The sequence below is a fragment of the Diadema setosum genome, chromosome 18 (assembly GCF_964275005.1).
Source record: "Diadema setosum chromosome 18, eeDiaSeto1, whole genome shotgun sequence".
Classification (NCBI taxonomy): domain Eukaryota; kingdom Metazoa; phylum Echinodermata; class Echinoidea; order Diadematoida; family Diadematidae; genus Diadema; species Diadema setosum.
In genome coordinates, this window is record NC_092702.1 from 28,001,174 (window position 1) to 28,023,299 (window position 22,126).

At 38.2% G+C, this 22,126-nt stretch overlaps 1 protein-coding gene across 1 annotated transcript; it reads left to right on the top strand.

Annotated features, from left to right (window-relative positions):
* The first annotated feature begins 11,656 nt into the window (after positions 1 to 11,656).
* On the top strand, positions 11,657 to 21,586 carry LOC140241425 (alpha-(1,3)-fucosyltransferase 7-like). The gene is made up of 2 exons (XM_072321155.1): positions 11,657 to 11,671; positions 19,227 to 21,586. Exons 1-2 carry the CDS (start codon positions 11,657 to 11,659, stop codon positions 20,724 to 20,726), a joined length of 1,515 nt encoding a protein of 504 aa, XP_072177256.1. The 3' UTR covers positions 20,727 to 21,586.
* The last annotated feature ends 540 nt before the right edge of the window (positions 21,587 to 22,126 follow it).

The following is a 22,126-nucleotide window of genomic DNA, read 5'->3' on the forward strand; positions in this document are numbered from 1 at the left end:
GCTATATTTCTTTTTTCTCTGAATTCTACGGATACCATGATAACAAGATTCAACTGCTCCTCGGTTACCGAAGACGGTAAGCATCGTTGTGGTAGAGAAAACACGATGTAATGCGTGGTATCGGAGTAGTTAATGACACTCTTTGGTATCATTAAGTTTTCCATTAACTTTCATACTTAATTACACCCTCAGAATACCGATTCGTAATTAACTATGTGATTAAGTCCTCTCAGAGGTGCACGCGCATTGATACGCGCAAACGCGTAGGTCCTTCCCGCCAAGACACTTGTTGCTATGGTAGTTAATATATCCCCTACTTAATCATGCTCTCAGAATACCAATTCGGTAATTAAGTGCTAATCAGACACTTAATTAGCTCTCAGAATACGGCCCCTGGTTGGGATTTGCCCAACCTGAATTTTTTAAGGTTGCTAATCTTAGAATGTAAAATCCGTTGCATAAAAACTCTGGTTGGGAGCTTCCAACCGGAATTTTGTGATTTCAACCGGAAAAAAATCCGGTTGGAGTTTTATGAACGGGCCCCTGCTTTGTGAACTTCTTGTAGTTTACATACCTCCAGTGCAGTCAGACCGCAACACCCTGAAAAACCTTCTCAATTATCGTACGCGTATGCATGGACCTTGAGGACATGAATACGTAATGAGCTGGAAGACCATATTTTTAGAGTCCCTGTAAATCAAAACGACATTACCAATCTTCCTGATTAATACATCGATAAAAAGCTGAAAAGTTGTACTTTAATGACATCCGACTAATTGAAAGGTTGTGACATATAAAATATACTGAGCAAGGAAAGTATAAAACATAAAATTTGCATATTTTTCATTTTTCTTAGGGGGTACATTAGAACAATGAAATAAACGTGGACCAAAATCGAAGAGGTATGAAATGAAAGAGGAAATATCATACTATGGAAATATGATGACTTCATGTGGACTGATTATTGGAACGGGTCAGGTGATCGAATAAATCATTGCGTTGTACAGTTAATTTTTGACGAGATTTCAGTTTGCCGCGAATACGCGTTTCTGATTGGTTAATTCCCTCTGAGTGGAGAGTTGAAACAGTTGGTCAGCGCGGAAGGACAGTAAACGTGTGCTGTACATACAGTAATACTCTGTGTGTAGATAAAAGTGTAGGACCCTGAGTGTGTGTGTGCGCGCGCACGATGTATGTATACGCGCTCGGGGTAAGATCTCCACGTCAACAACAAGAACAACACTCCACTCTGATCGACAGCTCAACTTTGGCTTGGACTTTGTTTGCTCAGATAGCAGTTTACTGTTGCATTAATGAATGGCTCATTATTAATCAATAATCAAAGATCTAAAACTTATTGTGCACACATAGTTCTTTGGGGATCTCTATTGTGAATTACAATAATTATTCCATCTAATTCCACTGTATACATCGCTGAGTAATTTAACTAATGATACCCTGAGAGCACATGATCATGCATGTATCTCAAATTGCCACTCCACGATTTTCACTCGACGAGACTTTCAATTTTTATAGTTTTCTAAGCGAGGGACCAATTCAGTTCTTACTGAGCTACTATAACAAGAATCTCTAGAATGTTGGATATCAGTAATAAGTTGATTCAACTTTGGAACGGGTCGGGTGATCAATAAATAGAAAGCCTTGTCATAATATGTTCTAGGATCGTTTTAAAAAATGTCAGTAGGATGCGGTGATAAGAATAACGGTATCATAAGTTCATTTCACATGATATAAGCATTAAAAGGTCTGATTAATATCAAATATTCACAAATCATGTCAATTAGTCACGGAGAGTAGATCTTCATGTCGTCAATAAATGAATCTCGTAGACCATGCACTTTGTCTCTGAATTATCTCGCAAAATCTCGGGTGTTGAGAAGGACATGCGCAAAAACCTGCACGTACGATAAATTTTTGATTTGAGCTCATTAACAGCAGCGTTGCGGTCTGACTGAGTGATTTAATTCGTCATTTATTTGTTTTTCCGCTATTCACACAGGACTCAAGGAGAATTACACATACAGCAAACTATTAGGGCCTACACACAAACTATGTAATACTATGAGTTATTTGATACAACAAACCGCAGACACTTTTTAGTGGCAAAATTCGTACAATGATAATGTTTCGCGTTTGATTTATTTCTTTCAGTATAGTGTACTCTGTGATCTTTCGTTTTACTACATACATTTCACATTTGAGAACACTGAAATGGAATATAACAATTGAGCCTTTTTATTTGTTTATTTTGTTAGCATTATCTCTATTTGAAAACCAGTAAGCTTTGCTGATACCTTTTGACATTTCTTCTTCCGCTTCACATGTTTTGCATCAAGATCATGTTATTTTTTTTTTCTGATTGCGTATATTTTCTCCACATTCTTAGTTATTTTATATCATTATTCTATGATATATACGTACACACACACACACACATGTATATATATATATATATATATACATCGTTTTGTAAATAAACATCAGTATGAACTACTTTACTGATTGTATGATAATACATTGTAGTGAATGTATACCCTATAAAATACCCCATAAAAATGACAAATATTGCTGTCGAATTATTGCTGCTTCTCAAAATTGATGTTTACATAGTTTTCATTGTTTCTTGTTTTGTCACCTCGATATCCCAGACGTTTTCGTTCGCTGCCTAACTCTGGATGAGAGATGCTTCTTTTAAAATCCATCTTTGCATGTCTTCATGGTCCCTTCATGGTCTAGCTGATAATGCTACGTGCAATCATGCCGAACTCTTTGCACTGTATCACTACTGTCAAACCTGTCAGCGACCACCTGTCTAAAGCGGCCACCTGTCGTATCGAATCACCACTGAAAACAATTCCGCTCCGAGAGAAAAAAGCATGTTAAAGAACCTGTCTAATAGCGGCCACCTGTCTACAACGGCCACTTTTTTCATCTCCCATCATGGGTTGCAGCATAGGCAGGTTTGACAGTACAATAGGCAAAAGTACAGTAACCTGTAAATCGGATAGAATTTGGAATGGAGGTCTCATGGGTGTGGGTCACAACTTCATCTATTGCTGGGCAAGGAACTGTGACGATACTTAGTGCAGTCACTTAGTCATCAAGATAATGATTCTTATACAGCTATTCATGATTAATGATCATGTATCATAATTTTTTCAAGTAACTTTAAATTGGTCGCATATTCAGCCAGTCGTAACAGTAGCAATTTAGAGGTTCACAGCGAAGTTGACTTCAAAATTAATGTCCATTTCACGTCACTCTTGACATAAAATTGGTGCTCAGTTCTCCTCATTATTAATTTCATACATAGACTAATCCCTCTTAGAAAACAGTAACATAAAATAGCAAATCGGGGCGGTCATTTGCTTCTACCAGGAAGTTTAAAACCGTTGACACTTCACGGTCAGAAGGGATTATAGGCCTATCGCGCGGGTCTTGGTGTATACAGAATAGATGGGAAAGGCATAGCCGTGCATAGAGCACGCATGGTACGGGTCCTGCACCAAAGACCAGGACCCCGTTTCATTAGAATAAAAAACAAGACGTCATTATAACCCTTTTTGTTGGAATAGCAACTTTTGTTACCAACAGCCAATCAGGATATCTGTTGTTATCATGACAGTTGACATTTCAGAAAGAGCCATTATCATTTTGATTTTTTTTTTTTATTATTGTTAAATGGGACCCGGGACGGAATTTTCGCGATCTTTGATGACAGCATCATGGTCACAGTAAAGGAGTCATTGACTTGATAGATTGTCACTTTTTAGATGTCTGATTTCGCTCAATGTTTATCCTTAAGTTTCATTATCCTATATAGGAGCATATTGTGGATGTCATAGTATGACTGAAATGGTTATTTCACGTGCAGCGAGTAAATGTTTTGCGCAATGCCATAGACCCTCGTGACCTGCTCACTGCATGGCGGGTTATTTAAGCAGATTTTTGTTATAGTTATTTTATCATGCTTCTTGTACCCATTGCTTCATGTACTGAAGTTCTTAATTTCATTGATCTTCGAATATTCAGAAAAAAGGTTATCGTCACCCATTCGTTGTCGTCAAAATAAAACCCCTTGATATACCAGACTTCATGTATCCTGACCTCAGCAAGTATAGAATTTCGTGAACATTGGGTAATCCAGGATAGTACCACGATGCGAAGCAATTCACGAATAAGCATTGATGGAAATTGAGAGCATTGGTTGTGAAGCAAGAAAACTACCTTTAAGGAAGATGCAAACAGTGAAGAGTCATTGTGCAGTGCCTCAGTTAGGCAAACATGCGCCGGGGGTAACGTCAACGAGATTAAAGTATGCTTTGTTTCCTCGCTAAATCTGTTTGCTGAATCTGCAGCCAAATGCAACCCTCCTGGCTCATCAATCGAAAATGGTCTAATGTAAAAGTCATCGCACATCCAGTGCTAAATGATATCCCCCTCATGACACCGAGCGTATACAATACTGAAAATCGACGGAATTGCATTCAAGCAAAAGAAGATAGAATTTCGTCGTTTCTTGAGGACTGTCGGGAATTCAAAAATCGCTGCAATTATGAGTAGATACCAGGTAAGATCTCTGTTTCAATAAAGGCTTTCTTTCTTATTTTCCAGCGATTGAAAGAAACTCTCTCAAAATCACTCAAAACGATCTGGTATCTTCCAATGTGCCCAATTCAATTAACACCATGCTCAAGCTGGACTTAAATAGACGGGGTAAAATCGGACAATATTTCACATAATAGACTGATATATAGAGGCTGCATATTTAGGCCTAAAAGTAAGGTTGGAGGTGCATGGACTTGAAAGTTTCGCGTGTTTTCATGGGGCAGTGATATCATTTAATTTAACTCAATTCAATTCAATTCAGTGCAATTCAGTTCAATTCAATTCAATTCAGTTACACTAAAAAAAAAATACTCATATCAACAAAAACAGACAAATTGTGTGAGATGGGAAGATGTAGTATTATATCCAGAAGTCTTCCATCTCTATGTATAAAGCTTCATCCCAATTCTCTTTTTTAATCTTTTTATCTTGTTTTTGGAGGGGGCTGTCGACAAAGTAAAGGACTTTCGCGATGAATAATGTCTTGAAATAACTTTTCAGCAAAAAAGCATACACTTCTATTATGTTTTGTGAATAACTAATGGGCGATTCTAGACGCGATATCATCATTGCAAAGCATAAAGTATAGCTTTGATGTATGACTCATGCTTTATACGAATCTTTAAGCGTGGTGAAAGCATGTAAAACTTTGTAGCATTTAAGGTATTCATGTCTCATAAAGTTACGTTATGCCATCTTGTGGCTTTTGATCAAGGAGCAGTTCGAAGAAGGTATAAGTAAATATCGCAGTACGAGTGTAATGTTATTCATCAATAAATGAACTTTGAGACAAAAGTTCAACAGGATTGTTCGCCTTGTTTTACTCTATTGATTAAAGTTGATTTTAGTATAGGGTTGAATTGCAGTTTAAACTTGAGGAGCCTAAATTTGGCCGCAGAAGACTTGCGGTGTTTTTAACCACATAGATGTGTTTTGTTTGTTTGTTTATTTGATGGTTGTTTTTTTTTTTGGGGGGGGGGATAATTTCATTTTTTTTTTTTTTTTTTTTTTTTTTGGTTGTCCGGTTCTACGTGCTGTTAGACGGAATTTTCGTCCATCGGATTTCTCGTGAATTGTCTGTATCTTTGTTTATTCATGCATTGTGCGTCGTTTTTGTTTTTGACTGAAATTTGTATGTTGTTGCTGTTGTTGTTTGTATAGTCTCTTTTTTTTTGCGCTGTCCTTATACAATAGGGGAAGTTATTTTGAGCCCCGGTTCGATACATTTCCTCCTACGAATTCGAGGTGCCCTCCCAACCTAAACTGTTACTTTGTGTCTTCCTTGTATCCAATGTGGAGCAAAGAATGCATGATTGTGCGTGGATGAACATTTTCGTGATGTACACAAATGAAACGAAATGCAACTCCCTCGCATATTTTGGTATTGTCTCATTCTCTTGATAGGTTGCAAAAGTGTTAGGCCTATCTAGCTCTCAGAGTTTTGTCGTTTCATATTTTAACAACATTATAGTTTGCCCGACCTCAGTGATGAATGCTCACTTCAACCCTAAACAAACATTGGGAACATGGAGAATGAAATGATTTGAAATCAACACCAGTGTTGATTACGCGACTCATTTTCCCTTTTATTTCTTTTATTTATCATTATTATCATTATGTTTTGTGCTGCTGGCAAAAAAAAAGGGGGGGGGTCCGCAGAGCCCTCTGAACACCCCCCCCCCCCCCCCCCCCAGTTACGGGCCTGCTTTCAGTTGGCACTTATAAGATTTCTGTGGTATGCGGAAAAAGGACGGAACCTATATGTGTGAACTACCCATTCTTTTCCAACCTATATCAACCCCACTTAATATGTCTCCAAATAAATGAACGCATTTTCGTTTCTGTCTGGAGTTGAACTTTCTAATACGACCTGATTGTGATGTGGCTGTCCTTGCGGATAATCGCGAGCTAGAAATGATGGCAATGACAATAGCGATTACAAGTTAATAGCAGCGTTTGATTTTATTTGTCTGTACGTGGTCGTTAAAGAACAATGAATGCTTGTAAGTCAGCAACCATGACTGGCGACCGACTGGTCAAAATCCCACCAGAAGTACAAGTACTAAGGTGCCTTGGCAGATTACATTGTGCAGGAAAACAGCGGCGCCGCCATTCAGCGGTCCTTTGAGGGTACTCAAGCGTATTCCCGCATTGGCCCGCTCTCCGGCTTTTCCTTTCAAAACGCCGCTAGGGATTTGCAAACCCTTTTATGAATAGCAAACTCCTTGTTGTGACGAACAACTTTTTTTAGAACAACGCCTTCTCGTGGCAGCGTCTAATAGTGTCTTTGAACAGTATGCTGGAACACAGAACTCTACACACAGTGTTAGTTGTGAAGTTTAGAGTTCTGAACCCTGTAGGTAGCACAAAACAGAAAATGATAAAACGCTGGCACCTCATAGGTTCGTCTCACCTCTGCAATTTGCATACTGAATGCAGGTTCACATGGCCCATATCAGGAAGATGAAACTTAAAGCATGTGATTTAACAATATGCTTTCAATGTTTGTATGAGTGTATCTTATCTTCTAAATAATAACGATGTATATTTTCGATCATTATTGCCATGCACAAACATGGAATATATTTCAATCAGGGCTTTTTATGATGGTTTGACAGTAGAAATTTTAATCAATTTGTCGTAACATGTGTGTATGTGTGTGTGTGCGTGCGCACGCGCGCACGCGTGTGTTTGTGTGTTACTTTATTTTTATTTTTATTCCTTTTGCTGTTATCAGTGATTTATGTATTACAACACATGCAACCAGTAGTGACAGTAATGACGCATAGAAGTCAGGGAGTTTGGGCCTGCACGGGCAAGAGTGTTTGTTTGTTTGTTTGTTTGTTTGTTTTTTTGTGTGTGTTTTTTGTTGTTGTTGTTGTTTTTGTTTTTTTTTTTTTTGCTATTAGGCACATTCATGGTGTACAATAACACGTCAATTAATGAAACTGAAGTTTCCAAACTACACGAATGTCTATTTTCCATGTTTATTAAATCTGTTTAAAATGTATTAAATACAGATGTCGAATTGTGTCAAAATAATTATAATTTTGTTACTGGACCCCATCGATATAAGCCCTGCTTTACACGTGTCCGTGACCTTTCATTGCTATACTTTTTTCCGATATGATTGCGTGCATATTTTTGTTTGCATGTCTATACGGACGTTTCTTTTTTGATGAACGGATGCATACAATTGAATTGAATGTGCATTGCAAATGCATGCAGGCCTTTGGATATGTTGTGTGTGTATTGTGTTCACTTGTCTGTCATTTTTTGCTATTAAAGACAAATCAGTTGAACGTCCTTCTATATTTGTTCTCCAGCATAGCGATGCTGAGGAAGCTCGGCAGTTGATGTGCATACTGCTATCTTGATGACATCCAGCTGTTTTTGTAACATTATATGAATTATGATATATATATATATATATATATATATATATATATATATATATATATATGAGTATGTGTGTGTGTGTGTGTGTGTGTGTGCGTGTGTGTGTGTGTGTGTCTGTGTGTGTGTGTGTGTGTGTGTGTGTATTTACTCGCGGTTTGTCTCTCATTAGGTATGCCGGCATTGTTGCCCGGTGTATAGTTTTGTATGATCTTAGATTCCACGATTTATTTTTTTCCTCCATGATCGCGCTATGACTTTTTATAATTAGTATCTCTCGAAATCCTCCCAATCTGCCTAGCTCCTTTTTTTCACCATCGTAATTCTATTATCATAAACTCTCAAGACTCCAAACTACAAGTATCATATCGCGGAAATTATTTCAATCAATATTTCCTTTGAACAATAAAAACGTCAATCTTGTGTTGTTAAAACACCCAATGTCAGAAGATAATTTCAAATCCATACCAGCTGTCGAACTATCATTCGACTTTGAATATCAACACGGCAGTTTAATATTAAACATCCATAGATCCTCGTCACGCACGCGTGTATGGATACACACTATAGAATGGCGTTACCAGTCGTTTTCTTTTTATCGTTTTTATGGCAAAGCGGTTGTATTTTGTGTACGAAATGTATGTACGAAATTATTACAAGAGAATAAAAATATACTGCCGATGTAGAAAATGAACAACAACATCAAACATACCTGCATTGAACGTGACGGATGCAGGCACTAATTTCGCCTTGCAAACATTTACACATTTAAACCAGCATGTCTCAGCGAAGTCATAATACCGGTATACAGTTTGTACATTTTATGCTGCATGCTTAGCATCTACCGACATTTGAATCCGACTCTCTCGGTCAGCTAACGAACAGATGTATATTGCGTGACTATTATAGAATGTTAAAATGTACATGTCAAGTATCTATCAATTCATGAATCTATGTGCTTATTTATTTATCTATTTGTTTATTTGTTTGTTTATCTATTTGTTCATCTATTTATTTATCTATTTGTTTATTTGTTTGTTTATCTATTTGTTCATCTATTTATTTATCTATTTATCTATTCATTTAGTTATTCATTCAAACGCTAATCCAGGAAGAAAGAAAATATTAGCAGTTGCGTTCATCGAAGTCCTATGTGAACATAATATTTCGGGCAGTCAGAGGCTGCAGCCAAAAGATAGTGATAGAGAAGGCTGCAACCAAACGATTGGGAAAGCGTGATGTAAAGAGTGCAAAGGGCTACTGCAAAATGATCAAAAGGGCTGCGAGATTATGACTGAAAAGGCCGCAGCCAAACCCACCAAAGGGCCGCGGGAAGAGCGCAATAGGGTATAGAATGTAATGCCAACCAAATGCCTATAGAATTCGGCATAATTATACAAAATAGGTGGTACAGGTACAATAGATTTCAGAAACCCCGACCTGTCCATAGTGAGATCTCCGATCCCATCATTATGTCCGGAGAAGATGGACACTAAGGTCTTCCGCGATGGGCACCGTGAGTCGATCATTGCTCATTGTCTTTCCAAAAACAACCTTTGTTGTGATAGCGGCAACGGAGGCTGAAACTGCGTGATTGGTGGTCAGCTCCGTGTTGCATTTCCAGCAACATGCAGATTAGTTCACAACATCTATAGAGAAGTAAGTTCAATAAATGAGTTAAAGTTTCATACCCTGATATTGTATTTGCATTGATTCCCTGTCTTTTATCGTTGCGGAAGGTGACGTATTTTTTGTTTGGGGGGGGGGGGGGCTACGGTTTGTAATCTATTTTTGATACTGCCGCCATCCAAACGACTGAAAGAATTAACGCTGGATGAGCTTTAATAGGTTGCCTTTAAATAGTATCATACTGTACTTATTATTAACATAACATAACATAACATGTTTTTCATTATAACTTGTTACAATGCGCGCGTGTGTGTGTGTGTGTGTTTGGGGCACATGGGGCAATATCCCTGAAAACCTCACACAAAATAATGAAACAAAAAAGATTTATCAATTTGCAGTTACCCAAGCGCGCGCGCACACACACACACACACACATACACATACACATCTAAAGTAATAAAGTATCTTGTTGTAAAGTATCTAGAGTGCAAAAGTCTAACCGGATACCAGTCGACACAATCGCAATTCCTTCAGTCTTCAATAGATTACCGCGCCCTCTACACAAGAGTGTCTTTAACTATCATTAAACTATTAGTAATACAACACTAACATTCTTCCGGTGAAAACGCAGTGTCATCTCACTGATGACTTTATCCCCTTCCAAGCCGGCCACACATCCCACAAAAGGCCGAAACAATTCATTGCTCTCCTCTACACCCTCTCCAGCTCGTCCAGAACAAAGGCAAAAACGCAATTATTTTCGTATCCCAATAGCCGATTCTAATTTGTTGTCCTAGATCTCGAGAGATTTGTAGCTTTCTTTGTAACTGTCCTGAATATTAAAGCAATTAAGGGTAAATTGCAGGGCACAACCACCGCAGCCAAGGGAGAGATAAATCGTGATTGATACACCGTAGCTTTATTCCTGGGGGGGGGGGGGGACTGAATTACATCCTTATACTGATGGTAATAAGCCAGTTCGTAATTAGCTCATGTGCACGTTGGTACAAATGACCTTTCTTTTTGCTCAGGTGTTCAGGCACTTCACTCGTATTCAAAGCAACATAATGCCTACCGGTCATTTTGCCAGGCGTAACAATGTGGAATTCGTGATAAACAAAAATGATCTCGCATAGTGAGCCCGGGCCCCGTTTCATAAAAGATGTTAGGATGTCAACTCTTGCTGGAATGGCAACTTCCCATGGCAACAGCCAATCAGGAAGCTGCATTCTTGTCGTTACCATGACAATTGCCATTCCAGCAAGAGTTGTTATCATATCAACTTTTTATGACATGGGGCCCCGCTAGGTGACCAGAATGGTCCGTCAAAAACCCTCGGGGAAGTATCCATTTCTTTGTTTTGTATTGAATGCATTAAAATACATTATGTTTTTATTGGTATTGCCAAATACCAGGTTTGCTGTCAGGTGGATGTACAGGCAAGTATCATTTACAAGCATTGCATGAATAAACATTATATGACAGATGCTTATCTCAGCGAATTTAAAAACCATCATGCGTGTTGGTACGAATGACCTTTTTTCTGCTCATGCGCAAAGTAGAACTACGAACTGGCTTATTCATTGATGTCAATGAAGATAAACAACATGATTATAACCAGATTTAATAATAGCAATAATGACTTCATACTTCATAAGGTTATAGCTATCGAATCGATGTATGCATGCCGGTAAGCGATGGTGGGGGGGACGGGGGAAGGGCTCTCATCACTCGCAAAATCTGTCTGATGTTGAGCTTGGCGATATGATGTTATTAAGCCCTCCTTACCCTATATACTAATTTGAAAGGATGATATTTGTTTGAGGTGAGGATTCAGCTTTGAACTTTTTTTCTGAGAAACTTAGAAACCACGCTATGACATGACAGTATTGTTAAAGAGTATACAAATCTAAGAAGAATTCAAAGTTTGTTGGATGAAAATCTGTTTGAAATTGCTGACATATGAAAAAAAAAACCCGGAGTAAAACAAAGCGATCCTAATATGGAGGACAGTAAGGTGAGTCCAAACATTTTATTAGGATCGCTTTATATTTCATAACTCAGCCATTTTAAGGGCAGTATTTGTCAAATAAACTTATATTTCTCTTAGAATCTATTTCTCTGAAAAAAAAAATAACAATCATCGAAATATGTTGGAAACCTGAAGCCCCTACCTCAACCGAAACTGTACCATCCCTTATAGTCCATGGGCCAGGCCAGATATTGGTACCATCTGAGGTGGCAAAACCTTTTTGGTGTCATTTTGTTTGTCGGGCATAGATATGCTTATCAAGCTATGATAGCATTTCCAAATGAGTAGCTTAGTCCTAATAAATGAATTTTTAACCCGTTTGGTTTCACTGTTATATCCCTTTACTTCTGAATCGAAACTAACCGCTATAGAAAGAAGAGCACTGTCTTCTGTATGTCCACAGGTGTTCTGTTGTTGTTGTTGTTGTTATTTGAATTTATTTGACGTTTATCATTCCTCGAGGAATATTTACGCCAAATCTATATTCATAAAATTTCTATAAATTTCCAAATTTTACCCTATATTATTTTCATTTTATTGCAAATAATTCAAAATTAATATATCATATCAAATCAAATAAATCTCCCTCACTGGCCTCGGTTTCTATAGCGGTTAGCCTCGATTCAGAAGTATAGGGATATAAAAACGAGACCAAACTGGTTAAAAATTCATTTATTAGGACTAAGCTAAATCATTTGGAAATGCTATCATAGCTTGATAAGCATATCTATGCCCAACAAACAAAATGACACCAAAAAGGTATTGCCACCTGAGATGGTACCAATAACCAATTTTTCGCCTCTTGGCCCATGGACTTTAAGCAGTTGACATAAGGATAGAGAAAGCAAATCCTCTCCTTATCTCTCCCTTGCCCCCGTCCCTGTCCCCCCCCCCCCCCCCCCCCCCCACACACACACACATACACCCTTACAAAATATTCCGGTACATCTAGTGGTGATAAACTGCTTGAACAACAGACAAACAAAATTCTCTGTCAAGACCTACAAGTATTCTTTTGAAAGTTCACCTTCCGAGCGTGTCGTCTACAAAGACGTTGCGTCATTAGCAGACGCGCATTGTTATGCAGGGCAAATATTTGCCCTGGATGGTGGTTTGAATAAAGAAGCAACGATATGTCAGGAAGAATACAGACTTTGTTGGCCTCTTGTAATGTGTCAGGGCAACAATCGAGAGTGTAGGCACAAACTTTCTTCTTCTTCTTTTTTTGTCAATCTTTTATTTTTCTTTCTTTTTCATATAAACAATAATATACCAATGAGATTAAATCACGAAGTACAGTGTTGATACTGCCAGGGAAGCATTATTGGTTGTGTATAGGAAGGTAGAAAAGAAAACAATCATGTAAAATACAACCAACAACACAAACCCAAACAAATACATTCTACAGACTGCCGAACAGAATAATAAGAAATAAGTTCAATGATATTACAGTATATTCTTCACTTACATTCCCTAAATATTTAACTCTTCCCATTTCAGTAACCCTATTTTACAAGTTTTAGTCACACACTGCACACATCCACACACACACATAATACAAGTCACATGCGCTTACAGCCTATTACACGGCACATTTCTTCTTGTCCTTTTTATGTATACCTTATAAAGTGTTCCTGGTATACATTGCCATTCCAGTCAATCTTTCCTTATAGTGGTCATCTCCTTCATCTATATTTTTGTTTTAGTATGATAAAATGTATTGTGACGATACTGTATGAAAGAATTCATTAAGATGAAGTTAACAAAAAATGTAAGCGCAGAAATTGCTGTACAAATAGTTTACTCACAAGTTCACAACGTCAAAATTGTATTGTATTTGATGCTATTTTGGTGTTCTTATCTTTTAGGGAAATACATAAAAATAAACAACAAAGGACAAACAAGTAAAAAAAAAAATACATGACGCTCTCCAGTAGAACCACCATACAAACTTACTGAAAAGAATGTGTACAATGTAATGTAAAAGCAACAGAAATAATATAAAGTTACACATTCACGTTGTATTCAAGAAACTATGGTCTTCCTGTTACAGTCTCAGAATATTTGAAGACACATGTTAGTTCTCTCAACCCCCAGAGCTAATGACCAAAGCCACAGTTCTGTCGTTAAATCGTTTATCACGGATAATCCACCTAGCAGCGTCCTCAAAATAAGGAATTGTATACCAAACGCTTTGGTTCACTCTTTAACAATTGATTTTACTATAGGATATACTAAACAGAAAGGATTACTGAACGAGTAGGTTGCGGTTGACTTGTTTTAGGTACATTCTCTTTCGACCGCTTTCTCTTCTTAAAGGGGCTGGCTAGTGAACTGGGGGTGGTATTCTGAACACCGTTTTATCTCTGTTGTAACTTGTGTTGTAACTTGTGTTGTAAGTCTGTGAGTTACAACACCGCTAAAACAGTTGTAAATCGGTATTCTGCAAACTGTTTTAACGGTGTTGTAAGTCATGATAACCACGCCCATCGCAATAATCATATCCAATAGGAAATATTGTTAGAAGTAGCATCTAAAAAATTTCAACCAATAAGATTGCTCCCTTGGGCAAATGCGCCTTGCTTAACTCTGCGCGTTGCAACAAGCGCTCATTCTCTGGCGTGGGCACAAATAGGACAATGGCATGCGCAGATAAAGAGAGCCAGAGATAAAATAAAGTTACAACAGAAGCTTGATCATTACCGGTATGCATTCTTACCGGTTTTGACGTATAGTTGGTGCGGTAGGGGATTCGCAAAGCTATCTCAGATTGAGTCTTTTTATTTGAAATTTTGTTTGAAAAAATAAGAAGATATCTGGCGTTCATAAGAGGAACCCAAATTTCATGGTTTGTGGGGAACTTGACGCTTCTAAATTAAGTTAAGCCCTTTGCAATGCCATGTTATTATTATTATTGTTATTATTGTTGTTGTTGCTGTTGTTGTTGTCACTATCTTCACAAGATATCTCTTGGAGATCATTATCACGTCAAGTTCCATCATGGAACCTTAGACTTCTAATACTTTTCTCAGGATTCGCGTCATTCCCAGCAATAAATATTTTTGAAACACCCAAAGGTACTGATAATGAATTCTTATTGGTGAAGACAGTGAAATCATATAAAAACTGTTTGATATTTTGAAAGATATTTTTTAAATGAATATTGCTTGAAACAAACTGCCGACGGTGCTGGTAACCTTTCTGTTCATGTGTTTGTGTTTTCATCTATGTGCATAATTATGCTACGCGTATGTACCTGTAATGTTACTGTTTCCAAATTTTGTATTGTGGAATGAGTTTACATTTTGTCAAACTGCTATCTTTTGCCTTTCTGTACATAAATTGTTTTTATTTTTTGTATATCTTTTTTATTTTCAACTCGCATACCACAATATTGACTTAATGAATTATCTCACTATCTAACATAAGTTAGAGCGAAAGTTACAACGGAGTTAAAACACCTTCCATCCTGTTTTATCTCAGAAGCATAAATTTGCACGGGGCATGGCTTACAACAGAAGATAAAACAGTTTTCAGAATACCGTGTAATCTAATGGGTGTTCAGGTTTGCGCCCACTGTTACGCGCGTGCGCATACCCTAAGACAATGGTATGCGCAGGCAAAGAGTGCGCAAGATAAAACACAAGTTACAACAGAAGTCACAACAGAGATAAAACGGTGTTCAGAATACCAATTTGTTACAACAGACTTACAACAGAGATAAAACAGTCTCAGAATACCACCCCTGGGGTGGTATTCTGAACACTGTTTTATCTCTGTTGTAACTTGTGTTGTAACTTGTGTTGTAAGTCTGTGAGTTACAACACCGCTAAAACAGTTGTAAATCGGTATTCTGAAAACTGTTTTAACGGTGTTGTAAGTCATGATAACCACGCCCATCGCAATAATCATATCCAATAGGAAATATTGTTAGAAGTAGGATCTAAGACATTTCAACCAATGAGATTGCTCCCTTGGGCAAATGCGCCTTGCTTAACTCTGCGCGTTTTAACAAGCGCTCATTCTCTGGCGTGCGCACAAATAGGACAATGGCATGCGCAGGTAAAGAGAGCCAGAGATAGAATAAAAGTTACAACAGAAGCTTGATCATTATGCCTTCTTACCGGTTTTGACGTATAGTTGGTGCGGTAGGGGATTCGCAAAGCTATCTCAGACTGAGTCTTTTTATTTGAAATTTTGTTAAAAAAATAAGATATCTGGCGTTCATAAGAGGAACCCAAATTTCATGGTTTGTGGGGAACTTGACGCTTCTAAATCAAGTTAAGCCCTTGCAATGCCATGTTATTATTATTATTGTTGTTGTTGTTGTCACTATCTTCACAAGATATCTCTTGGAGATCAATATCACGTCAAGTTCCAACATGGAACCTTAGACTTCTAATACTTTTCTCAGGATTCGCGCCATCCCCAGCAATGAATATTTTTGAAACACCCAAGGGTACTGATAATGAATTCTTATTGGTGATGATAGTGAAATCATATAAAAAAACTGTTTGATATTTTGAAAGATATTTTTGAAATGAATAGTGCTTAAAACAAACTACCGACGGTGCCGGTAACCTTTCTGTTCATGTGTTTGTGTTTTCATCTATGCGCATAATAATTATGCTACGCGTATGTACCAGGGGTGGTATTCTGAGACTGTTTTATCTCTGTTGTAAGTCTGTTGTAACAAATTGGTATTCTGAACACCGTTTTATCTCTGTTGTAACTTCTGTTGTAACTTGTGTTTTATCTTGCGCACTCTTTGCCTGCGCATACCATTGTCTTAGGGTATGCGCACGCGCGTAACAGTGGGCGCAAACCTGAACACCCATTAGATTACACGGTATTCTGAAAACTGCTTTATCTTCTGTTGTAAGCCATGCCCCGTGCAAATTTATGCTTCTGAGATAAAACAGGATGGAAGGTGTTTTAACTCCGTTGTAACTTTCGCTCTAACTTATGTTAGATAGTGAGATAATTCATTAAGTCAATATTGTGGTATGCGAGTTCAAAATAAAAAAGATATACAAAAAATAAAAACAATTTATGTACAGAAAGGCAAAAGATAGCAGTTTGACAAAATGTAAACTCATTCCACAATACAAAATTTGGAAACAGTAACATTACAGGTACATACGCGTAGCATAATTATGCACATAGATGAAAACACAACACATGAACAGAAAGGTTACCAGCACCGTCGGCAGTTTGTTTTAAGCAATATTCATTTAAAAAATATCTTTCAAAATATCAAACAGTTTTTATATGATTTCACTGTCTTCACCAATAAGAATTCATTATCAGTACATTTGGGTGTTTCAAAAATATTTATTGCTGGGAATGACGCGAATCCTGAGAAAAGTATTAGAAGTCTAAGGTTCCATGATGGAACTTGACGTGATAATGATCTCCAAGAGATATCTTGTGAAGATAGTGACAACAACAACAGCAACAACAACAATAATAACAATAATAATAATAACATGGCATTGCAAAGGGCTTAACTTAATTTAGAAGCGTCAAGTTCCCCACAAACCATGAAATTTGGGTTCCTCTTATGAACGCCAGATATCTTCTTATTTTTTTAAACAAAATTTCAAATAAAAAGACTCAATCTGAGATAGCTTTGCGAATCCCCTACCGCACCAATTATACGTCAAAACCGGTAAGAAGGCGTACCGGTAATGATCAAGCTTCTGTTGTAACTTTATTTTATCTCTGGCTCTCTTTATCTGCGCATGCCATTGTCCTATTTGTGCGCACGCCAGAGAATGAGCGCTTGTTGCAACGCGCAGAGTTAAGCAAGGCGCATTTGCCCAAGGGAGCAATCTTATTGGTTGAAATTTTTTAGATGCTACTTCTAACAATATTTCCTATTGGATATGATTATTGCGATGGGCGTGGTTATCATGACTTACAACACCGTTAAAACAGTTTGCAGAATACCGATTTACAACTGTTTTAGCGGTGTTGTAACTCACAGACTTACAACACAAGTTACAACACAAGTTACAACAGAGATAAAACGGTGTTCAGAATACCACCCCTGTAATGTTACTGTTACCAAATTTTGTATTGTGAATGAGTTTACATTTTGTCAAACTGCTATCTTTTGCCTTTCTGTACAAACAAAATGTTTTTATTTTTTGTATATCTTTTTTACTTTGAACTCGCATACCACAATATTGAGTTAATGAATTATCTCACTATCTAACATAAGTTAAAGCGAAAGTTACAACGGAGTTAAAACACCTTCCACCCTGTTTTATGTCAGAAGCATAAATTTGCACATGGCATGACTTACAACAGAAGATAAAACAGTTTTCAGAATACCGTGTAATCTAATGGGTGTTCAGGTTTGCGCCCACTGTTACGCGCGTGCGCATACCCTAAGACAATGGTATGCGCAGGCAAAGTGTGCGCAAGATAAAACACAAGTTACAACAGAAGTTACAACAGAAGTTACAACAGAGATAAAACGGTGTTCAGAATACCGATTTGTTACAACAGACTTACAACAGAGATAAAACAGTCTCAGAATACCACCCCAGATCAGTGGGAATCAGTGGGAATGCTGGGGGATGATTGACGGGGCGATCGTTAATTACCCGTTAACGATCGCCCTGACACTGTACAGGCATGCTAACCTGGAAACATTAAACTGCACATTACTTGAATATGAGGCCATTCTGAAGCAAATCATTTTCACACAACAATGTACTCTTAAATGAATCCCACAAGGATTGGAACAATCATCCCCCAACATTCTCACCGATTCCTACTGATCAGTTACTAGCCATCCCCTTTAATCACAGATTTTCCATAATAGATGATTGGACTGTCCGTCGATAACGATATTGATTAAAACAATCCATTTAGACGAATATCAAATTTGAAAAGATGGATCCTCACATAGCTCTACGGGCTAATTTGGCGGGAACTACGGAAGATACACATTATGGCACAGAAAAAGCTTGGACTGCAGTGACGAAAAGAAGTTTACCATTCCTGGCAGCTGCTTTCTTTTCTTGAGCGCCTCACTTGCGCTCATGACCTGCAACATCAGCGGCTTCATGGACACTATATTACTCTTCCACCCAGAAGAGCTAGAACCAAGGAGGTACACCGAGTACCTCCTTGGTAAAACCAGATTCATGTAGACCCAGGGGCTGCAAACCTTGTAAAGTTTCGGCTCTCACGCCATTATATTCTTAAAGTTGAGATTAGGCCACCAAAACTATATATGCCATTTGTTTATCTCTCAATATGGGATTTGAAATACAGCTGTAGCTTTACAGTAATAGCTTTAGTCTTCTAGCTACAGGACTCCTTGACTGGCCGTAACTTACAATTTTTATATCCGTAAATCTCACGTCAGCTATTCATGTAGCTAGTAGTTCATATCTGTATGGTTCTACAACGTCCGTCGATGTACATCCCCTCTATCGATGTTTTCTTTCTTTTCTGTCTTCTCACTGGTATATCATCTCATCCTATTCCCTTAATCTCTGTTGTTGATGATGTTTCTTTTCAGGCCTACCACCGTTACAGCTTTATCGTGACGTGCGTGCTGGTCCTGGGCGTGGTCGTCTCCCTCTGGAGTACTCCAGAGTGCCATTACTACCCCTCCACCAGGACTCGACTGGACCTCTTTCATGAGATGCAGACCAGCATACAAATATCCGACTCCATCCGCGAGACAATGGAACGCTACGACGATGATGTAGATGATGACACTACTACTGAAGTCAATAAAGTTGTCAAGACAACAACCAGTCGTCATGACGACGACAGAATAGTTGTAGCTGACACCGAGAGGTATCTTCATGACATGGATGACTTTGTTGTAAGAGTTCTGGATGAGGAGGAGGAGGAGGAGAAGAAGGAGGAGGAAAAGGAAGAGCAGGAAGAAATGGTGGTGACAAAATGTGTAAAAAGGATGCACATTTTTAGTGATATGGAACTCATAAAGCATGTCCCGGAATTGAAACATTACACTGGTCTTTTTAAGGTTAGCACCGAGCCCGAATTTGAATCGGACGTCGAGTGCTTTTCTCGAGGCTATGACTGCGATTTGAAACTGACACTGGGAGCCAACATAAGCATGATCAAAGGGAAAGATGCGGTAGTTTTTGGCATGATGGGTACACAGTTCCGGAGGAATTCTCTCTTAGACAAACTGCTGGAACTTGAACCCGAGCCAGGACAGACGTGGATCTACTTCAGCACAGAGAGTCCCCTCCGCATCGTGAGGTGGACAGAGACTCTGGAATTCGCTCGCCTGAAGTATCATTTGCTCATGACGTACGACTCGCGATCCGATATCCACATCCCCTTCGGCTACTACCGACCTTTCAATGACTCGGAAGATGCCCCATCGGATTCAGACTTTCAGGAGTCGTCGTTCTATAACCGTACTGGGCTGATATCCTGGGTGGCGAGCAACTGCAAGGGCGTGTTTTGGCCACGGAATTCTCTCATTTCCAAACTTTTGCAGATCATGCCGCTAGACGACTACGGGGCATGCGGGCACAAGGAGTGTCTGCCAAAGAGATCTGAGTACTGTAACAAACTGCTGGCTCGCTACAGGTTTTACCTAGCCACCCCGAACTCGGAGTGTTATGATTACATCACGGAGAAGTTCTGGTTGAATTCGCTGACGTCCGGCGTTGTGCCCGTTGTCTTCGGCACGCGCAAAGAAAACTATCTGCAGGTGGCGCCGCCAAATTCCTTCGTGCATGCCGCCGACTTCGAGACTCTTCAAGATCTTGCGGACTACCTCAATCGGGTCGCCAATGACGATGAACTCTATCGGAAATATTACAAGTGGAGGAAAACAGGAGAGGTGGTTCTGACATTTCCCACACTTCCAGGCGTTTTCTGCAGAGCGATACCATATTTACATCCGGTTCGTCATAGGGAGGTCAAGTACATAGGGGATTCCCCGTGGTATACTGGATGCAGAGAGCTGCCCGACAGACACACAATCAAGGTCATCCACAGGGAGCTTGCTGATTGGACAATTTGGAGATGATTGAAAATTCCTGGTTGGAGGGGAATGCAACTTAATGCGTTTTATACGTGAATAAAGTAAAATGTCATATCTTCCGAACTAATTGGCAATATGTGAATTATTCATAGACTGAACACAATCATTGATGGTACCTTAATAAATAACAATTCAACTGTAATTACAGTAAAAATATGCCAAGCAAATAAAATATTTGATAATGAGTTTATTTTTAGATAATAGTACACAAAAACGGATGGTATTATGACAATGATGGTGGTACATAATATTGTATTAACAACGACTTCTTATCTGGACGACTCTGGAACGTCATCGTGCTTGCACTGTATCTCGAAATGTGTACGTTTATGGTCATTTTCTGTGCCATGTTGTTTTATTACAAGTTCATCTTTTTATCTTTTATCGAGTGAACAAGTGCGCTGCTCGTAATTTGATTTCAGAAACATCTCCATGTCCTTTTCTTATCTCTTTTTGTCCTTTCTGCAAGTCAGATTCAACTGACTCTTCTATAGATTATCAAAGAGATAGCATAAAAACCGTCATTCCATGTATCAGAACACAGATGGTTCATTCTTGTTTTGAAAGTCAGAATGATAGGATCTTCTTAGAATGGAAGATAAGCATGGTTACGTTTTGACATCAAAATATTATAAGGACCTTGAATATAGAAGGAAGGAGTCATAGCCTATCAGAAGTGTTTTTTTTTTTTTTAGTCTTAATTCGTTTACGGATGTCAATTTTAGATATATTGCATCTTCGTTTTTAATAAATAAAGCCTGCCTGAAATCATACAATTCATAAGCCTGCTTTACTGATTCATTAGGATTTAAAGGTAATCCAATCAGGAATGACCAACCAACGATCTGCTCTATCCATACACCTTTGCATACTCAATAGATGCATTTCGATACTTGGAATCTGGTTTATTTTATTTATTTATTTATTCAGTTTTATTTAAAAAAGAAAGAACAGGGTAGTCACGTTCAGGGCCCAAGGGCCTGCTTTTCAAGTGAGCCCTGTTACAAATAGTACATATTGCGAGTAAAAATCACATAATACAACAGCAACAAAAAAGAAAGCAAACGAACACATAGAAACAAGCAAGATGTGATATCTACATAAGTAAAAAAGACACAAAAATTAACAAATTAAAAGTAAAAAACAGCAGGAGATTACCATATGCAAAAATAAAATAAATTATGTTACCAGAATGTACAAAAATAATGGCCAAAAAGTGATATGGCAACGAGTAAAAAGTACACTTTCACACTTTGTTCAGAAAATTGAAATATTGCAGGTAGGTTTACATAGTGTAACGCAAACAAAAAGAAAAGAGAAGAAAAAAGTAATCGAAACAAACATATGAAAAGTAAAAGAAAAATGTGAGAAAATAGAGATGCGTT